Genomic DNA, 25,917 nt, shown 5'->3' with positions numbered 1-25,917 from the left:
CCCAACTCATGACGAATATGTATGTGAAGTTTCCCCACGATCTGTCTCGCCATTCTGGAGAAGATTTTTGAGGTTTTCGGGTAAATCCAAGATGGCTGCCAGACCATGTGACCTATGATGTGATTCATGGTTATCGAACTTTATTCAGCATTGTTAGTCGATCATTTGTGTGCGGTTTCACTTCGATCTGTAAAGTGGTTCTGGAGAAGATTTTTTCCTTTATGAAAAATCAAAAAAAGAATATGGTAGCCAAACCACATGATGGATGATGTCATAGTTTAATAATTTCATTTTTTATTTGGCCATAGATGATGTGTATGAAGTTTTAGATTTTTAGGATAACGATATCAAGTAAATCAATTTTGGTTGCTCTGCCACTTCACCTGTGACATCATCATTACAAGGTCCTTGTTCCCCATTGGCAGTTGAATGTGATGTGCTAAGTTTCAATTTTTTCCGATCAGTGGTTTCAGAGATATATTTTTATAATATTTTTTGTTCAAGCCAAGATGGCTGCCATACCACATGACCTATGGGGTCATAGTTATCATTAAAATATTTTCAATGGGGGGGGGGGGTCACTCCTACCCTCAAAAATTTGTCTCATTCGGACAAGCAGCTGGTGAGAAAAAAAAATGAAACAGAACAGAAATAATAGGGTACCACAGCCTGTAAGGCTAATGGTCCCCTAATAATAAGAATAGTAACTGGAGAATACATATAACACCTTACCCCATAAGCCTGGTGTTGGCTTATATTAGTGGTTCGGGTGGTGTCTTGGGATCCTAGGGTCCTGAGTTCAAGCCCCGTTGGTCGCTGAATTAATACACCAGGGGTTGACTCAGCCTGTCATCCTTCCGAGGTCAGTGAAATGAGTACGAGTGTGTACTGGTTAGAGGGGCACTGCATCAGCGACACAGTCGCACTTCCAAGAAATGATAGCTACCCCGGCAGCTAAGCTGCCATACGCAAGAAGAAGAAGAACCTTACCCCATGCAGTCCTGAGAAAAAAGGACATGGGCAGGGTCTGAGAGCGGCAAATTTGATTGGTCAAGATGATGTAAAATGAGGTAATAATTTGTCCAAGTACTGGTAAACGGAAGGGTTTGGAAGGTGATTAAAAAAAAGGAAATCTGTGTTCTCCAGTGTTCAAGTTTTTAACTAATTGAAATAAAATGCTGATTTTTAAAGGTTGTAGAAAAGAAAAAAACGTTTTTCTGGAGTTTACTGCTATTGATGCAGCATCTTTTACACCACCTTATCTCACACGTTACATTAGTTCTTCATGCCTGTTGTTTGTGTCCTTTATGATGTCTTCAAAAACACTAAGTTTCCTGTTTGGAATTATTTTAACTTTTGCTTGACTGCCAGACAGGCAGACAGAGTAAAAAAATTTATCTCATTCCTCTACTCTTTTGGCATGCGCATTCAGGTTAAATTCAGAGCCAGCATACTGCTCAACTGCAGGCTCATTTTCCGAGTCATCTTCCGATTCGTGTTCAAAATATAACATTCAATTTAAATTAATTTGTGATGTTTGTGGATGGGCAGACAGACAGACAGACAAGCCGGTAGGCGGCGATGGGTCGCTGAGCATGGAAACTATAAGAGATAGAGCAAAATGGATGTCATATAGCGGATAGGGAATCACCTTAAGATTATGTATATCGAATCTCATCCAGTTCCATCTACTGATAACTACTCGGTCGGTATCCATTTGAATGAAAAGTACCGAAAATGCGGTTTGAAATCGGAAATCCCCAAAGTTCGAGGGGGTGCTGTGGGTGAACAAAGATCTAAATCAAAAATCTGGCTTGATCGTTTGTGCACAATGTATTCCAGACGATTAGTGTGAATTTTCATGACCATCCGACCATAACCCTAGGAGGAGTAGCATTTGGCACGAAGGCACCTCCAGCTCTCGCATATTATCGATTTTTGCACTAATTGACCTTTGACCCCTGACCTCAGCGAAATCAGTCAATATGTCCTAAGGCAAAGTTGTAGTACTCATTGAGTACCATGAACCTGCAAAGTTTCATTCGTAACGATGCACTCACCTGGTCGCTAGGGGGCCTTCAATTTTCGCAAATTTTCACGCATACCCTAATTGTAGGGGGTGCTGCGGGTAAAGTATTCCATATATCACAAAAACTGGAATATATCTGATAGAGCATCACCTGTAGATCATTCGTGCCAAATTTCATAACCCTACGTGGGATAATGGCTTTTGGAATTTATTTCGCGTGAGCGGTACCGATTTTGAAGGTTTTTCGGTTGTTGCTAGGGAACCAGTGTTCCTAGCAACCATCTCAATTTCCAAAGCACGAGGTCACAAGATCGACCTACCACCCGAGTTTGGTCAAAATCCGCCCACGTTTACTACCAATTATGCTGATGACAAACCAAAAAACATCCAAACAAACATCAAAGCAAACAGACAGAATTACTGACAATAAGGGTCACCTATTTCGGCAACCCAACAAAGTAAACCAATTACTGAACACCCCTTTTCACTTCATGCACATGGGGTAATTATAGTAACACAAATGAAAGTGATAATATGAAAACTGTGATGCAGATTGTCACTGGGTGTCCAAATCTGGCACAGGGTATGTACAAGGGTGAGTCATAAAGTATCCACAATATATATTTTTATTTAAATAATAACACTACAATTGAGCATGTACAAGAAAATCACGTTTCCACATAGTCCCCCTCCTTTTCAACAAACTTAGTCCATCGGTTCACAAGTTTCTGTTTGTCCCCTCCAAAAAAAACGTTTTTGGCTGAGTGATGAGCCACACATGCACCACTTCTTTCACGTGTTGGTCACTGGCAAAGTGGTGGCCTCTTAAAGCATCTTTGAGTGGACCAAACAGGTGAAAGTCTGAAGGGCCAGGTCACGACTGTATGGAGGATGCTCCACCACCTCAAATTTCAATTGCCGGAGGGTTTCCACAGTATGGGTGGCAGTGTGTGGATGGACATCGTCATGCAACAATGCAACATCTTTTGACAGTAGCCCTTGACATTTCCATCGAATAGCTGATTTCAACTGATACCGGAGCATTTCGCAATAACGGACACTGTTAACCGTTGTGCCCCCCTCTTGATAGTGTTCCAAAATTGGGCCTTGTGAGTCCCAGAAAAGTGTGAACATCACTTTTCTAGCCGATGGTTGACTTTTGAACTTCTTTTTGATTGGTGATGTCTGATGTTTCCACTCCAAGCTCTGGTGTTTGCTCTGTGGCTCGTAATGGTGGATCCACATCTCGTCTCCAGTGACAATGCATCTCAAAAAAACCAACAACATTCCCTTCATGATGAAAGCGGTTAAAAAAATCTCTGGCAGATTGTCACACGGTTGTGCTTGTACTCTCCTGTGAGTTGTTTTGGAATCCATCTTGTAGAAACTTTATGAAAGCCAATTCATTTGTTTTTATGATTTAATCTGTAGAACCATGACTGATGTTCAGATGTTGTGCCACTTCATCAATAGTCGAACGTCAGTTATCCAGAATCGTGGCGCAGACTCGTTCAATGTTTTGTTCTGTTGTGGATGTGGATGGGTGTCCAGATCGTTCATCAAGAGTGAATCTTGTGCCACCAATTTTGAACATGGTAATCCAATCATACACACTCCGCTGCGGTAAAGCACTGTTTCCATATTGTGCTGAAAGTTTGTGATGGATTTCTGCTCCTGGTACACGTTCAGACCACAAAAATCATATCCCTGCACGCTGCTCTTCGTTGGTGCAAACGGACAGCGGAGCGGTCATGTTAACAACTCCTGACTGTTCAGGGATGAAACAGCTTCACAATGGCGCAGACAGTTCGTGCTTGCACCTGCAAGTACAATAAGCAATGTAATCACCACAACACGGTTTTTAATAAATGATTGTGGATACTTTTCAACAAACTCTCCACTTGGAAAGGTAAAAGGAAGTGGCCAATACTCTTCATTCTAAGGACCTTGATGACCAATACTCCTCCATGGACTCTTCCATGAGCTTCAATGTTGTATTGAAATGAAAAAGGTTCCTGCCTGGACGACTACATTGGTGGGAACACAAGCCTGATCTGGTCATAGAAAATCACAAGGTGAAGATCCTTTGGGACTTCATCTTGCCATTAAATAAGAATGAGGAAACCAGAAAACCTAACATCCTCGGCATCTTCAACCATTCGGATCAAACCCACAAAACATTACCATCATTTACATTCCTTGCCAATTTGATGAACATCTGGAAAGAAAAGAAAAGGGAAACATCTACAAACACCAACCCATGTAAATGGAAATAGAGAGAACACAAGGTGGTGCGGCCAAAGTGGGACCAATTGTCACGTGTCCTGGGAGTCCGAACCAAGGACTTGAAAGGTTCCTCCAAAGAGTCAGATAGCACAATCAGCATTCACACTCTTCTAAAGGCTGCACAATTAAGAACATCTTCCATTTTACAACTTGTTGATCTCTCAGGATCTGACTTGACACAAAGGTACCAGCTCAGAGGCAATAACATCAGTCTCTGAAGATGTGAGAAGGATTATATGATAAGGGTAAGAATAACAATAATTTATTACTGTCATTAATATTATTATTTCTATTATTATTATTATTATTATTCAGATCACTTTCTTGCTACTTCTGCATTAAAGAAAAGCTGTCCTGTTACCAGATTAAGTTAGTAATTTATTTTATTTGGCCAGCGTGGAATGAAGAGATTGGCTTGCCGAGGGAAGTTAATTGCATAACGGCAAGGGATGAATTCCGAGGCTGCGCATGCAATAATTAGTAACACAGCTTCAATTGCTGCGTAGCTTTGGTGACAGAAAACAAAGTAATTGCATACTTTCATTGAGAAATAAAGTAGGTAATTTTGTTTTCAGTTGAGGAGCATGTTTAACTACATGTTATTACCTGTAATTACAGTTTGTGTGTAAATGCAGCTTTCTCTCCAGCCCCAATGCAGTCCCAGCTCTGGCTATATAACCATAACGTAAACTGAGCATTTTGTCTCATTTTGTTGCATTATGAACCCATTTAATTTCACTTGACTTCACATTTGCGAATATTTTGCTGTCTCCATCAATGCGTTTCACCAAAGCGGTTTGAACTAACTGGAAAACAAATGGACGTCAGTTTTCCCTTACTCGCTTTACTGCGGCTCGTTGTCCATCAATTACCGGATGTGAATGATGGTTCTTAGGCTTGTGATGTGCAAGCAAAATATTACAGGTGAGAAAAATATTTGACTCGTGACATCGATTTTGGTTTATGTTGTATGAAGCCTTCTGCGTCTTGAAGTCCACAAAACAGAATTTGTGAGCTGTGAGCTGGATGGTGTGAGCTGTTGGCATCCTGTTTACATTTTAAAATGTAAAAGGTTTTCATAAGTATGTGTATGGTGGGGTTGGCTCGAGGAAGCTTGGCCCAAGCGTGTGTATGTGTGTGTATGTATATATATATATATATATATATATATATATATATATATATATATATATATATGTATATATATATATATACTGTATATGATTTTTTTGGGGGGGGGGTTATTTTCTTAGGGGTGTAGAGGGATCTAGAGTGGCTTGAGGGTCATAAAAGGTCATAAAGTAGTCTAAAGCGTTTAATGAGTCTCAAGGTCTGAAGGGGTCTAAGGACGAAAGAGCAAAAGTGGTCTTAAGTGTCTAAATGGTCTGAAATTGTCCAACGGGTGTTAAAAGTTCCATTGGTCTGAAAAGTGTCGAAAGGGTCGAAGACGGTCTATACGTCTCAAAAGGATATAAATGGGTGTTAAAGGGTCTAAGGGGGTCTACAGGCCGGACAGGGTGTAAAGGAGTGAAGCTGTAGTGAAGAACTTATGTAATATTAGTAAATAAATTAACTCTGGAGTTCAACACGGCAATAATTGGCCGGAAGAAAACTTCTTGAACTGTCGTTAAGGGTATCCGTTTTTGCACCTTTTCTATGTAATGCTGTGATATTTATTGGTTGATTTACAAGGAGATGGGAGATGGCCTAAATTTTTAGTATAGTGGTAAAACAGGGTGAAAAGAGCAGAGAGAAGAAGCACAAGAGCAAGTTTTTAGGACACATGTGCTGATGTCATCCAGTCCAGTTGCAGAGTCAGAGTCAAGCATTTCCAGAAAAGCCATCCCCAGAAAATCAAACTCCATACAGAGCATCGGTGCTGCCAAAGCAGTCTCCTTTGCTATTGGGCACAATCCTGGATGTTTCACCACTCCAACATAAGATGCTCAAATGGCTCAACCATCCGAGCAAGCTGGTTGGTACTCATTTCGCCAACCTCAGAAGGATGACAGGTTGAGTCAACCCCACCTGGTAGTAATTCAGCAGCCAAGTAGGATTTGAACTCAGGACCCTCAGATCCCAAGCCCACCAACCTAACCATTAAGCCAACACCAGGTATTGCCAGAAAACATTTCCCCTTTTCAGGTGCAAAAGACAAATTGTTCAGGAGCAATTGGGTATGATTGGGAAGGGTGGGTACAGAGAGGGAGGGGTTAGGGCCACAAGATTTTGAAGCAAACACAGAAATCAGGCGTTCAGCCTTCTCTTCAGCAGTCGGCTGCAGTGCCATTTGAAGTGACAAAAGGGATAGAAGGGTATCATACTCCAGAAACAAACTTAACAAGGCGCCACCAGGTTTTAGAGGAGGGAGACAAGTTTGAAAGCTCATTCTTGAGATTGGACAGATGTTGTTTACTGGCTCTCCTGAGGGTAGATACACACTTGCTGTGGGCTTTGTGAAATGATCTGAGGTTGCCTTCGGTCAGATTTGCCTTTCAGGAGGAGAATGCAAGTTATTTTAAAAAAAAAACAGCCTAACCACAGGATTCAGAGTACCAAGAGCGGGAGGATGGGTAAGGTAATTGAAGACAAGATGGGATGAATCTGTGCACAAGAGAGAGCAGGTCTGTATGGAAGAATTGCCAGGCCAAATTAATATCATCGACAGTGGATATGGAAGACCAACAGCAATGATGGGCCAATTGGCCTCCTCGTTTCCTTATTTAAGATTGTACAGGAGCGTGTGACCCCTCGTTATGCTCAGTGTAGTCATGTGGAGACTGCAGACCACCTATATTAATTTCTTTTCTGCATGTGGAATATAAATATTTTAATGCACTTGGTTTGATTCCGGACAGAAGCATCATTTCCCCCTCTCGGAGCCGAGGCTGGCACCCATCATATGATGCTTGATTGGCTACAGCACCATTGTTTCATGTTTTTATATCAATTTGATTAATAATTGAAAACTTTTCTTGTAATGTTTACCTTCACATGTTAAATAATATGGTACAGAAAATTTCAGGGAAATTGGCCAAGGGTTTTGGAAATGTATAAGGAACAAAGATATATATATATATATATATATATATATATATATATATATATATATATATATATATATATATATATATATATATATATATATATATGACACATTTATACATATTTCTGAGTGCTTCAAGCCTGCATCTCAGGCTCAGGGCCAGGAAAAAAAGATAGAAGCCGAGCCAAAGAGCCAGATGCTTTGGAAACGTTCTGCAAAGAGGAGGGACGAGACCTGCAGAGATGAGAAGCAAGACGTGGTCGTATGCCCCAGGGATTCACCTTCAAACAGGCCTGAGGGAACCGTGTGACCGGTGCATTTCTGATAAGGTTGAGACAGGCACAATCACCACCATGCAAATGAGGTGCCATGCTCTCGGCAAGAACAAAGCACACCATCTGTTCATGCTCTGCTTCCCGCACGCTGGACACCTTTTATGGATTTGAAGCACCCGAGTTCTCTGTTTGGAAAATCCATCAGCATGAACCCTCTTTGGGCTCTACACACCTGCAATTAATTTTTGAGCTCTGATCATGTGATGCCAATGCTATGTGCTTCTTAAGTGTTTTTGCCATGTAGGTACCTCCTCAAATATGCCACGAGATTAGAAACTCTGCCGTGCAAAGGTCACCCTCGATATGAGCTTGTTTTGCCACCGAAAACAAACAATACTCGACCTGAAGGATATGATTACGCCTCTGCTGGTCCCGGACTGCTCTCATCTGAACTTTATTCGTGCTTGTTAATTTATTGGACCCTCCCACCGCTGTACGGTCTACCTATGCATTGCCATTGTTGTTTAGCCAAAGGCAAGCTTGGCTCTGCAGTTGGGAGGCCAGATACAAACCTTTGCCTTGAGTCCTAATATGAGATTGTCACATCAGGCCAATGTTCAATACACTGCAATTACATCATAAAAGCAGACAAAAACCGAGCTGTGGCTCACTGTCTGTCCGAAGGTTGTACAGATATACACCCTTTGGATCTAAATCTCATGTGGGCGTTGTTTTGGAGTGTTTTATTATTTTATTTTTAGAAATAGGACCTTGCGGTTTTACTTTACACGACAGTCCAAACCAAAAACGCGCGCGTGTGCAAATTTTCTCGCAGACGAACATTGCATTTGCAACAAAACTCTAATGGGAGAAGAAAGGAGATCGATCAATAAGCCTTCATCTACCGATTGTATTTTTTTTTTCATTCCCTCCTTGGGCCATATAATTATTTGACTGCGGTAATGTCCACAGACCGTTCACCCGGTCAGATCTTGAGCTGGCACCGACGACATGTTATTTCGGCGTAAATGCTAGAACGGCTTCGCGACGAATTGAATGAAGGAAACTCAAACCAGCCCCCCTCTCCATTCCCTCCCTATCTCTTTCTGCTCCCACAGGGCCTGTACAATCCAGCTTAAACACTTGTTCAGCTCCCTCTTCACACTCACAGGGTCAGAGTCTCACGATACACTTTTTCACCGGCAGAAAAAGGTTTCGAAGGCAGTTCAGGGGCACCCTTGCCTGTGGGATGGCAGCCATGCTTGCTGGTTGTCTTGTGAATTTTCATGTAAAAGTCTCGTTAAGGGCTCGTGTCAAGCTGTGCTGTAGTGGTAGCTGGCAGCTGGAAAAAAGTTGCATTGTGAATTGCTATTTCAGAAAGCATTGACACTTGCATCACTGTTTGACACCTGTCAAGTTAAGTGAAATGTTTCAGCGATATAATATTACTTGAACAATTGATGTTGCTATAATTCCTCCAACATCATGCTATGCATAGGAGCAGCAGAATTTAAATAACGTGAAATAATGGTGTTCATTTCCTTTGGGTTTTTGGCAAATGCCAAGTGTTTTTGGAAGGCAGGTGTAGCAGGTCTAAAAATGATACCCTTTAGGACCTTTATGAGGACACAACTCATGATCCTATTTCGGTGGGTGGTAGAGCTTCCGTGTGAGCGATGTGTTTTGGGTGATTTATGCTCATGGAACTTAAAATACATTGAGATCTTATTAGTAGGAAAATAAGATGGGGTGGGATGCCACCCCACCTGCCACGTTCCTTGTTTACCCCCTCTCAGTCCTGGTTACATGTTCAGTATCGTGAACATCCATGGCAGACAGATGCAGCAAAGCAGGCAAGTTCAAATATGTTGAAGGTAATAAATAGGAGATCCCAACTGGGGCATCGTATGCTACCTTCCTCAATGGCGCAACATGAATGCATTGTCCTTCAGGAAAAGCTGTCATTCCAAGAACATAAACTCAAAAAGTTATAAAATTAACCATAATCAGCGTTGTTCTACATTTGTGTCCTTTATTATATAAAAAATAAACCTTTCCACTTGTTATCTCTGCCACCAAAGGTGGACAGAGGTTATGTTTTCACCGCTGTGTCTGTCTGTCTGTCTGTCTGTATTATGGAAGGATTATGAAAAAACTTGGTGGACGAGTTGGTTCGGTGACAATAACAAGTCGATTCGATTTTGCTTTTGGTCTGGATGCAGATTCGGCCTTTCAGCGGGATACAAAATGTGAACTCTTTCGCTTGACGGAGGTGTGCACTCCACTGAGTGCTGTTCTCATTTCCCAGTAGTTTCTACATTTGCTGATTGGGCTAAACTAATCCCATTTCATTCAGAGAAATACTGTGTATGTGCATAAAATTGCTCTCCCCTCTGGACTGGAGCTCCCTCCTCTCGCCTTTCTCGGTTTCAGGCTGGGGAAACCAAGGCATTTAGGAACATTGGTACCTCTTGCAATGAGGCTGAGTCTTTGGGTCTATCACTCTCTCACCGCAGGCAGGTCGGTGGACTTTCTGTCTTCTTCCATCTCCTCTCCGGCCTCGCCCCCCCCCCACCAGCTCAGTCTGAGATATGTCCCCCCCCCCCATATTTCTGCAGGGTGCTCAAGATCTGCCAGCATCCCCCTTCTGGTAAAACTTCCAAAACCACGAATCACTGCTCACCTTCACTCTTTCATTCCTCTTTTTTCCCACCTTTGGAATGAACTCCCACACTCTCGTCAATCCCACTCTTCCCTCCAGGTCTTCAAAACAGCTGTTCACCACCACCTCTTATCGTCCCCCATCCAAATCCTCGATCTTTTCTACCCCCGTAAATCCACCTCAAACCCACTTCCTTCAAATTCCCTGCTTTCCTTCCTGAAAGTCCCTGTAATGTCCATCTTCTATTCCCCACCTTCCCCTCCCCATCCCTTTCCCTTCCACAGATCTCCTAACGTCTCTGTTCCCCACTGTTTTGTCCTTCCCTCTCCTGCCCCCCCCCCTTGTTGTATATTTCTGTGCGTTAGCTCTCATACGAGCCTCGACAGTGCAAAAAAAAAAACACAATTGAAAATAAAATAAAATTGCAACACCAAATTGTGTAATCACTGAAACGGAATCTCCTGTTTAATTGTGTGTGTTAATAATCTTGAAGTTGTGCAATCGGAAGGATTGTGGAACGGTAACTCACACTTACCTTTGAGCTGACGAGCCTGGGTTCGATTTCTGACCCGACTATAAACTGTCGGATTGGTGCTGGCAGGGCGTTGCATCACACGGTGATATCCCATCTGTGAGCATTAGTTGGGGGACTTTAAAGAAGAGTAAATGAGTTATCATCGGCACTCTGAACAAATTATTGCCAAAACTGTGGGCAGCAAGTGGTCTGTTCTTCTTGGATATTTCCTGATGCCAGGGTTACATCGCTTGCCTTTTCAGAGTATGATTGCTGTGTGCGCTGCAATTCCCACTTGATAGGCAAATTCACACATGCAGGTACATGCACATGTCACATGTCACATGTGCATGTCACATCGATACGTCGCAGGTGTGCATACGTCACATGTGAATGCTCATCTTTGGCATGAAGGCCAATCCTTATTATCACCTCCAACACCTTCAACGTTCTACCAAATATTTAGTTAGCTATCTTGAGCTCAGGATTTTGTTTGTGACCTTCCTATTGAATTGAATCCAACCACAGAGGACAATTATAGTTACTTGCCCTGTTTCATCAATGGAGGGTATTTTAATGCAACCTGTGACCGATGCTAATGGTGATATTAACAACTCAAGCTTTCCTCCTCCAACACTTAACAGTGGCCCGACAGAAATTCCTCGAGAGCATTGGACATCAGACATGATTATAAATGGTTCATCCATTCGGACTGCGTAAGATGATAATTTCGTCCGACACCGGCAGCTATGCTTGGACAGCCAAGTAAATAAAAGAACTTGTCGTTTTTTATTGATATTGATTGAAAGTTTATGCGGTCAGATAACCTCTGACCCGTTCCAGCTCTGTCGGTGAGTTTGGATCATGCCACTCTTGAACGTTTCTGTGATTTGTGGAACTGCTGCATGTCTGTTTTCTCAAGATATGCGCAATGTGTTGGCACAGAACGGTTTTCCTTTTTTCACCCGGAGAGCTCATGGTGGAGGCATTTTCCTCTTTCCCTTCCATTGGAGGTTGTACAGTATTGTAATGTGGCTGGCAGGATGGCCTGGAGGTAGGTACACTCGCCTCGAAGCCATCTATCCTGGGTTCGAGTCCTGATGCGGCTACAAACTGTAATCCCAATGTTTCATGGGCAGGGTGATTCCTCGATGTGTGCGCCATCCCTTGGATGGATGTTAAACGGATGTCCCTTCTGCCGGCATTTGTTGGCGGATGTAAAAGACCCTACAGTGTCCTTTGCGGACAACAGTAGGTGAGCTATCACCGGCACCCTAGCCAAATTCAAATTCCTGTCCTAACTTCTGCTGGGAAGGCAATGGCAAACCACCAAGTATAACACTTGGTAATGAAGCTGCTTCAGCAGTACCGACGCTCTGTAAAGAGTATGGTACATCACAGAGAGAGAGAGAGAGAGAGAGAGAGAGAGAGAGAGAGAGAGAGAGAGAGAGAGAGAGAGAGAGAGAGAGAGAGAGAGAGAGAGAGAGAGAGAGAGAGAGAGAGAGAGAGAGAGAGAGAGAGAGAGAGATATATATATATATATAGATATATATATATATATAGATATATATATATATATATATATATATATATATATATATATTGTTGTATTGTCTTGTTAGACGCCTTAATCAGCCAATCAGTCAGTTTCTGGAGAGATCGCCCAACTACACGGTCCGTGCGTACTTCTTGTGGAGTCCACACATAGCCCATTATTATTTCAATCCATCTTAATTCAAATGGAGCAGATTATGCAATTTATTATTTATTATTTGTCCAATAACTTTATAATCTTACAATCATGTAAAAAGATTCCTTGCCATTGTAAGCACTTACCGTCGATGCCTGTCACCTGTTGATAAATTCCATGGATGACAACAGGTATTACGAGGACACTCGGTAAAGCGCATACCCCCGCCATGCAATGCCTGACCCACAAGAACATATTGGGCCCAATACGTTTTTCAAATATCATGCTATATATCATTTGTGGCACTATCAATTATGAGGAATCACTTTTAAAATTAAATATTTCTCGTATCTGGATCCTGATTGGGATATTCACCAAAATCGAATCAATTTGTCCTTACCACACACCCAACCTGTCCACCAAGTTTCGTCCAAATCCGTACACAACTTTTTGAGGTAACCTGTTATATATTGGTTTAGCACTGTCTCTCAATGGTGAAGAATCACTTTAAAAATGGTCAGATCCAGATCCGGATTCAGCCTTGACCAAAATCGAATCAATTCTTCCTTGTCACACACCAAACTTGTCCACCAAGTATTGTCCAAATCCATCCAAAACTTTTTTGAGATATCGTGCGATATATAATTTTTGGTCCGATATCTCAATGGCGAAGAATCGCTTTAAAAATTCCAAATTTTGGATCTTCACCAAAATCGAATCAATTAGTCCTTCTCACACATCCAACATGTCCACCATTTCATGCATTCGTCGAAATCTGTCCACAACCTTTTTAGATAACCTGCTCAGAAACAGACAAACAGACAGGGGTGAAATCATAACCTCCGTCCACCACCACCACCACCTTCGGTGGTGAAGGTAACAAAAACAGAAAGAAATCCTTCCCACCTATTCCAAAGACTTATGAACTCCACCAAGGAAATTGTTTTCTCCTTTGCATTCCTTCTGTTGTTTGGTGATTTGGAAGTGACTTGGCATCCTCCTTTAAATGATTAGCTTTCACGTGCACGTTATGATGTTTTTTTTTCTTCCAATGTCTTCACGGAACGTTACCTTTTTCCCCTCTTACCTGTGATACTTATCTTTTCGCATCATCCCACCGAGTGACAGGTGGGGCCATCTCTTCATTACAGCGATCTAAGGCTCGTGGAGGAGTTTTTTTACACGTCATGAGCAGGGCAAGGGAATCAGGAGACGTCGCAATCCTTTCTCATGAATTACGAGCACATTATTAGACAAAATTATAACAAATCAATGAATTTATTTGGATTTCAACCTGGAGCCGAAGCATCATGAGGCAAGTGCTCAGATGGGAATTCTCACAATCAAGTATTTATTTATATTTTTATTGATTAGAATTTTTTTTTTTTTGACAAATAAATCTTTGTAGACATTGGAATCCCACACAAACAGGGCGGGGGGGTGGGAATTAATCATAAAGTACACAGCCACGCTGACATAAACATATTTCTAATTTAGCAAAGGACTGTCATTGGTGCAAGAGGTTCACAGAATAATTGATCGGCCGTTATATTGTCACAAGTAGTACTGTGATATGCACGAGGATGTGATGATCCACAGTACACAACAGTATTGCACCATCTCCTGGAGTGACACATGGAGCCATCTATTTAATACGTATGAAAATGGTGGAATTTTTGACTCCATTCCGACCCCCACGCACCCCCCCCCCAACACCCACCCCTCCCCTCGTCTCCATATACATCCCACAACATTCTCCTTTCCCTCCTCCCTTTAAATCCCGATTATCTCACAACGTATTCTCTCCCCATCTTCATTTTCTATTCTCTGGATTGACCTTCCACCCCTCACCACCTTTCATGCATACATAATAAATAGATGGTCCCAAGTAATGATGCACTTGATAGAGAATGCCGTTCACAGTGTTCGGTGTGCTTAATCATGTGAGCGAGCAGCGAGCCAGGAGAAGATGATGTACGTTTTTCTTATCATCACAAGATATCATTGAGATATTTATCGTCGCATCAGCAAAATCCATCGAAGACAATTGTACCATGACATCATTTTATGACATCACAATACCATGAAGCAAACAATTGCATCAAAATGACCTCACAATACAATCGGTCCAGTACCCTTTGAATCACACCCGTGTGTTATTGCTCAAAACTTTGACAAACTTATCAATCGAGAAATGTGTTTATAGTAAATATTCTCAAGGTGTTTATCATTTACTGACCCGTTGATGTGACAAAGGTTCCTTTAACAATGTATTGTTCTTTATGACAGGATAGTTTGTGTGCAAATATCGCAATCAAAGTCTTGTCGTGTGTGTGTGTGTGTGTGTGTGTGTGTGTGTGTGTGTGTGTGTGTGTGTGTGTGTGTGTGTGTGTGTGTGTGTGTGTGTGTGTGTGTGTGTGTGTGTGTGTGTGTGTGTGTGTGAGTGATTAAACTGTATTTCCATTGAACTTTAGACAGACACGTCCCACATTATCCAAGCAAAGCGACGCGTCTGTGACTTTGACGTGGAGTTGTCGACATTCAAACTTTCCGATCGTGTATTTATCGCTCATTTTAATTGTTCGGTCTTTATTAAAAGCAAACAAGCTGGAAATCAAAATTCCTTACTTCGACAAAACTGTGTGATTGTGCGGACGTTTCATCTGTGTCACGGAGGTTTAATCACAGAGCTCTGATCTGTGTCTCACATCTCACGAGTGTGTCTGTAAGTCAGATGGAGTATCTGCACAGTGAGTGAAACAGTTGTTTTGTGGAAAGATTACAAAAGCTACAAGGATAAACACGATAGCATCACAACAGGCTGTGAGGTCCTGTGTTCAGTTGTGCTCCATTCTTGGGTTCATTGTGAAGTTTTGTATGTACATGAACTGGAAATGGTTGTGGTTTCTGTGGTTATTAACACAAGCTGTGTTTTCAGAGCTCACCGTGAGCGCCAGACTTCTACGTTTGCTTCGTGGCACGTTTTTGTGAATGGGTTTTATAAGATGTAAAAATATTGTATGTTGTATTGTATTCTGCTTGTAATGATGGAAATCTGATCGGAGTAAGAGAACGGGTTCCCGTGTTTGTATCGAAACATGTTCGCAAAACAGGGACCCGGCAAGCACACGTCACGAGAAAATGTTAGATTTGCGCAGAATTATAATTATGTAATATATCTGGTGTTGGATTAATGGTTCGGGTGGTGCGTTTGGGATCCTCGGATCCTGAGTTCTAAATTCCACTCTGCTGTTGAATTAATACCAGGTGAGGTTGACTCTGCCTGGCATCCTTCCGAGGTCGGCAGAATGAGTGCCAGCTTGCTGGTATCATGTGTCGGAGTGGCGACCCGTCCAGGATTGTGCCCGATAGCCAAGGAGACTGCTTAGGCAGCACCAACGCTCTGCACAGAGTATGGTCCCGATGGATGGATGGATGGATAAAATAAAATGGGGCAAATAAACTGTCCAAAGTTGCATTTCAAACCAATGTTTTCTTCTGAAGCAGTCTAAATATGCCGTCTTCTCTTGTGTTTCTGTGTTTTCTTTCATCCCTCTTTAAGATCACCAAAATACAGCAACTCTGAAGGGGAATTGAATTGTATGTTGCATTTTAATACCATGATTACCTCTGATACCGAAGCTGGATGGGAGGTTATGGTTTCACCCCCTGTCTGTCCGTTTGTTTGTTTGTCTGTGAGCGGGATATCTCAAAACGTTATGGACGGATTCGGCCAATATTTGGTGTAGTGGTTGTGTGTGTGTGTGTGTGTGTGTGTGTGTGTGTGTGTGTGTGTGTGTGTGTGTGTGTGTGTGTGTGTGTGTGTGTGTGAGAGACAAGGACAAACTGATTCGATTTTGGTGAAGATCCGGATCTGGATCTGACGACTAGAATTTTTTTAACTATTCTTTACCGTTAAGAAATAGAGCCAAAAACAATACATAGCGCGATATCTCAAAATGTTATGGACGGATTCGGCCAATATTTGGTGTAGTGGTTGTGTGTGTGTGTGTGTGTGTGTGTGTGTGTGTGTGTGTGTGTGTGTCTGTGTGTGTGTGTGTGTGTGTGTGTGTGTGGGTGTGTGTGTGTGTGTGTGTGTGTGTGTGTGTGTGTGTGTGTGTGTGTGTGTGTGTGTGTGAGAGAGAGAGAAAGAGACAAGGACAAACTGATTCGATTTTGGTGAAGATCCGGATCTGGATCTGACGACTAGAATTTTTTTAACTATTCTTTACCGTTAAGAAATAGAGCCAAAAACAATATATAGCACGATATCTCAAAATGTTATGGACGGATTCGGCCAATATTTGGTGTAGTGTGTGTGTGTGTGTGTGTGTGTGTGTGTGTGTGTGTGTGTGTGTGTGTGTGTGTGTGTGTGTGTGTGTGTGTGTGTGTGACAAGGACAAACTGATTCGATTTTGGTGAAGATCCGGATCTGGATCTGACGACTAGAATTTTTTTAACGATTCTTTACCGTTAAGAAATAGAGCCAAAAACAATATATAGCGCGATATCTCAAAATGTTATGGACGGATTCGGCCAATATTTGGTATAGTGGTTGTGTGTGTGTGTGTGTGTGTGTGTGTGTGTGTGTGTGTGTGTGTGTGTGTCTGTGTGTGTGTGTCTGTGTGTGTGTGTGTGTGTGTGTGAGTGAGACAAGGACAAACTGATTCGATTTTGGTGAAGATCCGGATCTGGATCTGACGACTAGAATTTTTTTAACGATTCTTTACCGTTAAGAAATAGAGCCAAAAACAATATATAGCGCGATATCTCAAAATGTTATGGACGGATTTGGATGAAACTTGATGGATATGTTTGGGTGTGTCACAAGGAATAATGTATTCTATTCTGATGAAGATCCAGATCTGGATCTGAATCAGAGAATTTTTAAATTTTTCAAGTAATTCTTCACCATTTAGAGGAGGAGGAGATTGGAACCATACTCTGTGCAGAGCATTGGTGTTGCTTCAGCAGTCTCCTTGACTATTGGGCACAATCCTGGATGGGTCGCCACTCCGACACATGATACCAGCATGCTGGCACTCATTTTGCCGACCTTGGAAGGATGACAGGCCGAGTTAATCCCACCTGGTATTAATTCAACAGCTGAGCGGGATTTGAACTCAGGACCCGAGGATCGAAAGCCTACCACCCTAACCATTAAGCCAACACCAGGCATACCATTTAGAGATGGGGACAAAAACAATATACAGCATAATTTTTGAAAAAAGTTGTGGACGGGTTATTACGAAACTTAGTGGATGAGTTGGTAGGCGACAAGAATAAGTGGATTTGAATTTAGTTCAAGTCTGGACCCAGATGTGGCCCATCCGTGGGATACAAAACGTAAACTGTTCAGCCTGGCGAAGGTATGCGCTCTATCAAGTGACAATTTCCAGTTAGAAATGTTTTTTTTTTACTGTAAAGCTTATAAGCCTTGGATATTTACATATATGTATGTATATATATATATATATATATATATATATATATATATATATATATATATATATATATATATATATATATATATATATATATATATATTGGGTGGTCGCGAGAGTACCCTTATTTTCACTTTTTCCTTCTGTCTGTATGTTTCTTTGCATGTTTGTATGTAATGGACAGCTCTGGAGGCCAGAGGAGTCAACCAATTTTGATGAAACCTGATAGGTAGGTTCATACCAGGATATAGTTCGATGCTTTTGATCACCGTTGCTATGGACAACACCGTTGCCTAGCAACGGGACTTTGAAATTTTTGAAAAATCCCCAAAAATTTGTTTTTTCGAAAATCAAAAATTGGCTTCCACGCTTTTATGCGCACTATAATCAACCTCTTTGTCAAAAAATTTCAGCCCGATCCGTCAAAAACTGTATGACTGGTATACAATTATGTCGCGACCACCCATGTCGCCTACTGGCTTGTATGTGTATATATATATATATATATATATATATATATATATATATATATATATATATATATATATATATATATATATATATATATATATATATATATATATATGTATTTTTTAAAAAAATCCGTATCTGATGTGTCAGTATCTGATGATATCAGACACTGAATTTTAGCATCTGATGTCACAGGTAGACAGTCTCAGAACAGTCTTAGCTGAAAGAACAGCACTCAGTGGAGTGCATACCTCTGCAAGGCTGAACAGTTTATATTTTGTATCACACCAATAGGCTGGTTCTACATCCAGACCTCAAACAAAATCGACTCAGCTTGTTCTTATCACCTTCCAACTCATCCACCAAGTTTTGTAATAACCCATCCACAACTTTCTGTTGTATCATGCTACATATAGTTTTTATCCCCATATCTGAATCAGTTTCTCCCTGTCACACACCAACTTGTCCACCACGTTTCATCCGAATCCTTCCATAACTTTTTGAGACATCCTGCTCACAAACAAACGGACAGACAGACAAACAGAGGTGAAAACATAACCTCCGTCCACCTTTGGCGGCACAGGTAACAAGGTCGGGTCGATTCATCCAGTACCATGCAGTACGATTATTGCAGAAAATAATTGTCTTAGTTCAACATGAGCAATCGATTTATAGTCTCACACCGCGCCGTCTTATTTAACGTATCGTCTGAGCAATAGCTTCCGATGTTTCCAAATGAACTACTTCCACGTGTGCTGCATTATTTTGTGTATTCTTTCCAAATACACTTGTTCATTGAGCTTGAAAGAACCTGAAAGTACAATATTCAGCTCAGAAAAGTAAAGTAAGAAATTCTCTCGATTTTTAGACTGACCCAAAATTCCATTTACAGAGATGGTCGGGACCTCACAGACCTTTCTCGCCTGGGAACCACACATCATGGGAGTCCTGCAGGCGTGGACATAAAGTCCAGCTTGGCGGGTGCTGGGCGTCTTTTATCTGTGCCCCCAACGGGGCAATGGGTGCCCGACCCAGCACCACAGGCACCACACATGGCCGGGCATGGGTGGCTCACTCGAGCTTGCAGCCCGTCGACCATGTGGCCTGCATCACCATATTATGGTGAGTTGACGATGTAATAATACATATATTAATGCCTTTTGAGTTACAGAACTACCCGTGCTGTGGATAGATACCAGAGATTGGAACAAAATGGTCAACTGATTTTTTTTTTGTTTCCAGAACTATAAGCTGAGGTTGCTCAGTCATGATTATTTATTTACAATAAGATGTTCCAGTTTGTTCCTTATAAGAGCATAGAAAATATTATTTGGAGATGCATAGATTCTAGAAGATGTTTAATGGATCCATCTTAATGACATGCCAACAGTCTTGATATATTATTTTGATGTGGAGGAGAAAAAAGTCATTTTGATTGAATGTGTACTCGGTTTACTGTGTGATACGTTTTTGCCTTCTATCCTTTGGAGGATAGGAACTGTTTCAGTAATTCTGACTCCATATTCTCAATCTGGTGATGTGATTTATTTTCCCATATATTGTATGATATAAATATATATATATATATATATATATATATATATATATATATATATATATATATATATATATATACATATGTTATCTATTTTTATATTACTAGTACGTGCCCATGAAAAAAAAAAACAATTTCAAACCGCGATCAAGAAACAACAAATTCACAGGCCGTTCCTTAGCTCTCGCGTGCCTGTACGTGCGTGGCCCTGAAGTTCGCATATCACAGTTACGATTATTCGCAATTTAGTTTTAATGGCCAATTATTCAATTAGCGCCAACGTATTTTGCCGTTTCGCAATGTCGTCGCAAGGAAAAACACAAAGAGAAGAGAAGAGAGAGAGAGAAAAAAATTTACTTCCTGCTTCGGAGCATACCAATTCACTCTGATGTTACCGAAATTTATGCACCGTCTAATATGAAAACGATCATAACTTGGGGCATTGTGTTAATCTATAAATGCGCATAAGAAATCGAGAAATTATTAGAATACACGAAAACATCTAAAGGTACCAAAGAAACACCTGTTGTTGAAATTTTGTCTCCTACTTGCTTATTTTCGATCGTAAGTTATCGCGTGTTTCAAATTTACTTCCTGGTTCGGAGCACACCAGCTCACTCTGATGTAACCAAAATTTATGCACCATCTAATATGAAAACGATCATAACTTGGGGCATTGTGTTTATCTCTAAATGCGCATAAGAAATCGAGAAATTATTAGAATACACGAAGTCATCACTCTCCGGAAGTCCGTACGTTGTAACCCGTAATGGGCAACATGGCTGAGGTTCCCTTTCCCCATCGGCCATGCCCACGCAGCAACGTGTCTTGTCATTGGTTGGTAAATAAATGGCCATAACTTGGGAAGAACTTGTCCGATTAATATCAAACCTTGAAAAGGCACATCCTCATGTCCCCAGTAATATATCTGGCAAGTTTCAATTAGATCGGACCAGTGGTTGTCGAGAAACAGCGGTCACAGTAACACACACACACACACACACACACACACACACACACACACACACACACACACACACACACACACACACACACACACTCACACAGACAAGCCGGTAGGCGGACATGGGTAGTCGACTACCCAATATAACCTGACGCGATGGACCCGTTCGATGGGGAATGACCTGAGGATTAAGCACAAGAAAATTCATGATTCTAGCTTCAAGGGTTAATGCTGCAGATTGTTTTTTCGTTAAAATACCCCCACATTTCGAGGTTTTTCGGCCGTTGCTAGGCAACGGAGGGGTCCATAGCAACGGTCCTTTCTCACACATAACTAGGACATACCATGAACCTACCATACCAGTTTCATGTATATCTGACTCATAATCTCTGAGATAGAACGAACTTCGTGTTTGTTTTCGACCAGGGTTCATTCAAAGTCTATCTTCTCCGACAGTTTTCATAGGATCCGGCTGGAAATCTTTGACAATATGGCTGAATGTACTGCCCACAGTCGCTCGTGGCACGATTTTTGATTTTCGAAAAAATTAATTTTTTATGATTTTTCAAAAATTTCAAAGTCCCGTTGCTAGGCAACGGTGGTGTCCATAGCATCGGTTCTCATTTACACACAACTAGGGCATGGTATGAACCTACCAACCAAGTTTCATCGAAATCGCCGTTGTATTAACTGAAATCCCCATTTTAAATACTGATAATAAGGGTAGTACAAATCTCAAAAAAAAAAAAATTTTTTCGACTAGATCGACTACCCAACACACACACACACACACACACACACACACACACACACACACACACACACACACACACACACACACACACACACACACACACACACACACACACACACACACACACACACACACTGATATTAAAGTTAAAAATCGGACCATGTGGGTGATGTAGAAAGCTGAAATATTGCGTGTTGATGGACGTCGAAGCCGGTACACCGGAAAAAATTCACAGAATCATCAGACAACGTCCATAAATGAAAGTACAAATAAATGAAAAAAATGCAGGTGAGTGACCCGAGACAATGGGGAAGCTCGGTAATTTGTTTGCCGACGGACGTCAAAGCCGATACACCAGGAAAATCACAGAACCGTCGGAAAGCATCTGTAAATGAAAATATAAATAAATGAAAATAAATAAATGACAAATCAAATGCAGGTGAGCGACCTGAAACAATGGGGAAGCATGGTTCATATGCTTACACACAACGTGTAAGCACACCCCGCTAGTAATATGTAAAGCTCTTTCAAACCACTGACTCACTCACTGATATTAATGATCGGTACCTTCTTGGTAACGTAGGAAGCTGAAATTTTGTGTGCCGATGTACATTGATGCTGTTACACCAGGAAAATCACAGAATCATCAGACAACATCCAGAAATGAAAATATAAATAAATGGGGAAAAAAAATAATGAAAATGGAAAAAATTGTAGGTGAATGACTTGAGACAATGGGGAAGCATGGTTCTTTTGCTGAAACGAGGTTTAAGCACACCCCACTAGTATATAAATATATTGGTTCACGGGCACCAGCAGTGACCACTATTTTCGTTGTGTCTGTGTGTCTGTCTGTCTGTTTGTGACTCTCTCCAGAGCATAACTCCGTGACGTTTGATGCGATCTTGATGAAACTTGGACACAAGCTAGATATCATGGTCTCGTTGTGTCTTTTTGTATGAGGGGCGTCCCACACCCCTTGTGGGCGGAGTCACGCCCACTTGAACTTTTTTATTATTTATTTATTTATTATTTTTTTCCTAGAAGCTGTGCGTAATGTCCATAAGTACAACATATAGAAAATCCGATTTGATTTGGTCAATTTTGACGGAAGATAGGTTTTTACGGTAGGGCTTCCTCAAAAGCTTCCACAAACTCAATTGTACCTATCGGGGCATTGTTCAATAATGCCCGCGAACCATGGTCTCCTCCCGGCTAGTTGATATTTTTTCCATTACATATATATATTTCACATATATATTTTACATATATATATATATATATATATATATATATATATATATATATATATATATATATATATATATATATATATATGTCATTCCAACCACTGATTCACTGACTGACTCACTGGCTGATATTAAAGTTCGGTTGCTTCTGGATGATGTAGAAAGCTGATATTTTGTGTACTGATGGACATCGAAGCCAATACACCATAAAAAAATAATCACAGAACCATCGGAAAGTGTCGGTAAATGAAAATGTAAAGAAATAAAAAAATAAAACGAAAATAAATAAATGAAATAAAATGTGGGTGAGCGATCCGAGACAATGGTGGAGCACGGTTCGTTATTGCTTACAATGTGTAAGCATACTTTGCTAGTATATATACACGAGACTGCTCATTGCATTCTTGCTTGCAAAAGGATTTTAACGATTTTTATAGGAATTGTTTCTAGAAATCGCTCATCCCTTTATTTGTGTGGTTTATTGGCCAGACTACTGCCTCAATCATTCTGGAAAATAAAAATAACCCAGCTTACGTATATGAAGCAAAAACATGCCTACTGCTTAATCGGCAACAGTATATAATACTCCATGGTTATATCGGTCGAATAATTCAAATTGGGAATATGAGACTTCCAAAAATATCTGGAACAGATCCCACTGCTGCCGTTGAGGGTGTCGCATCAAAGGGGTCCATTGAAGATGCCGGGCTCGATCCGGCGTCATCACCAATCACAGTTAGGGGTGCATCATTAACCGGTAGAAAAGCTGTTAGGCTTCAAAGTCACAAAGTGGATGGAACAGTGATGTGTTGCCCTGATGAGCCTCAGAAAAATATGTGGTGCTGTTTCATGCTTGTGCCCGCAATCCCACTGGAACAGATCCCACCGCTGCCACCAGTTGTCGCATCAGAGGGGTTTGTTAACACAGACTGCTCTGAGCCAGATGGCTTAAAACCATCCACAGATCCTGAAATGGCGTTTATTTTACTGAGTTCACTTAACACTGATATTCTCCAAGGATTATCCAAATTAGGCCGAACTAGGCGGAGCAACACGCAGGTGGCAAGAGGCAAGAAACTGCTTGTTATGGTCAAAATGGTGTTTATTTGCAATTAAATATGGGGATAAGGTGAGAAAAGAGTGGAACAAATTAGTGGATGTTAGCAGTGGTACTGGATTTAGGCAGTTTCACAAGGAGGGGGTTGTTGGTGGACTCTGTGCATCCTGTCGATACTTGGGGGGACAGATCTTGGAGAGGGCAGAGGGGGCAAGACCAGAAATGAAGTGGAAGAAGACAGAGAGACCACCGACCTGTCGGCGATGGCAAAATGATAGGCCCATAGACTCAGCTTCATCGTGAGAGATTCCTATGATCTTGAAAGCCTTGGTTACCATGGCATCAAGCTGAGCAAGATGTGAGCCAGGGGAGCCATCCCAAAGGGGAGAGCAGTGCTCCATCAAGCTGCGAATGAAAGCCTTGTCGGTGAATCGGTGCTCAGGTGTTCCAAGGAATGACCTTGCATGATGGAGGATGCCCAGCCACCACCTGGCTTCGGAGGCCAACTTTTAAATGTGGCTTGCCCAAGAGAGATCATGGCCGAGAGTGAGATCCAAGAGTTTTAGTGACTGAACCTCTTTGAGACGGTTGTTGAGAAAGTAGATGGGAGGGTTTGCGGAACGGTCTTTCCAGAGAGATATAGTGAGAGTGAGTGTGTGGGATTTCTCAGGATTGAAAGACATTTTCCAAGTGTTTGACCAATTTGTGATTTTGTCAAGTTCTGAGGAGAGGGAAGAGGCTGTTGCCTGTCTTTCTAAAGGATGAGGGATGTCACAGTGGAGGGTGGAGTCATCATCAGAAAAGAGATTAAGAGGATTTTCCAGAGAGTCAGTGAGATCATTGATGAATATTAGAAATAAGATTTGGTCGAGAACACTTCCTTGGGATACCCCAGCCTTGACAGGGATAGGAGAAGAAACGATTCCATTGAGAGCCACACGTTGGCTACGAGAGTGGAGTAAGTCAGTAATTGAAGAGTGTAGTTGGCCTTGGATTCCACAGACAGACATTTTGGAGAATAAAGCAGGATGCCAGACTGTATCGAAAGCTCAAGAAAAACAGGTCGAAAAGCAACCTTCTTATATGAGAAAAACCGGACAGAAATAATGCTCATTAGTGCGACGAAGATTTCAGTAAATAATGAATCATGGTGGTGGTCGTATGGCAGCTAAGCTGCCAGGGTAGCTATTACTTATTGAAGCACAACTGTGTCACTGATGCAGTGCCCCTCTACCAGTACACACACTGGAACTGGTACTCATTTCGCCGACCTCGGAAGGATGACAGGCTGAGTCAACCCCATGGTGTGTTAATTCAGCGGCCGACGGGGCTTGAACTCAGGACCCTAGGATCCCAAGCCGCCACCCCAACCACTGAGCCAACACCAGTCTCATCAATGAATCATGATATCCTTGACTCCTGATTGTCAAACTTGCGGCATTGTTTGGTTTAACAAGGAATGCAATAATGAAACGTCATTTTGGAAACAAGGTCAACTTTAATGTGAATATGAAATCTGCCATAAATATTTTTGAAGCATAAGATTTGCTACCTTAATATACACAAAGAGATGGTGTCCTCCCACCACACCCCCAGAACTCCTCTCTTACGCTTGAGGTCTGTAGCAATCAACAACGGTAGTATTTTTTTTTAACCCATTCACTCTTCCTTAGGCCTCGTCCATTCCCCTTCCCTCCCCTTCCGTTACTCCTATCTCCATCCAAACTACTTTTCCTCTTCTCCATAAAAACCATTGCCTCTATCACTTTAACCATCTCTCCAACCCTCACTACAACCACAAATCTTATCTTCCCTCTAATCCCACTGTAACCCTCACTCTAACTTTTTTCTAACTTTCTTTCCCCCAAACTGCAGCCCTCACTCTAGCCCTCTTTTGTTCCACATCCCCTTTTCGAAACT

General features: G+C 41.6%; 1 protein-coding gene across 7 annotated transcripts in view; it reads left to right on the top strand.

Annotated features, from left to right (window-relative positions):
- The window catches only part of TNRC18 (trinucleotide repeat containing 18), a 136,195-nt gene that overhangs the window by 32,559 nt on the left and 77,719 nt on the right, over positions 1–25,917 (top strand). For all 7 annotated transcript variants that reach the window (XM_085892944.1, XM_085892940.1, XM_085892939.1 and 4 more), the window contains exon 7: positions 19,310–19,539. In XM_085892944.1, coding sequence (XP_085749070.1) covers positions 19,310–19,539 — 230 coding nt within the window. The remainder of the gene's footprint in view (positions 1–19,309; positions 19,540–25,917) is intronic.

This window comes from Eptatretus burgeri, chromosome 8, assembly GCF_056783735.1.
Source record: "Eptatretus burgeri isolate ZD-2024b chromosome 8, Ebu_testis_v1, whole genome shotgun sequence".
NCBI lineage: Eukaryota > Metazoa > Chordata > Myxini > Myxiniformes > Myxinidae > Eptatretus > Eptatretus burgeri.
This window is presented reverse-complemented; position numbering and strand designations above follow the sequence as displayed.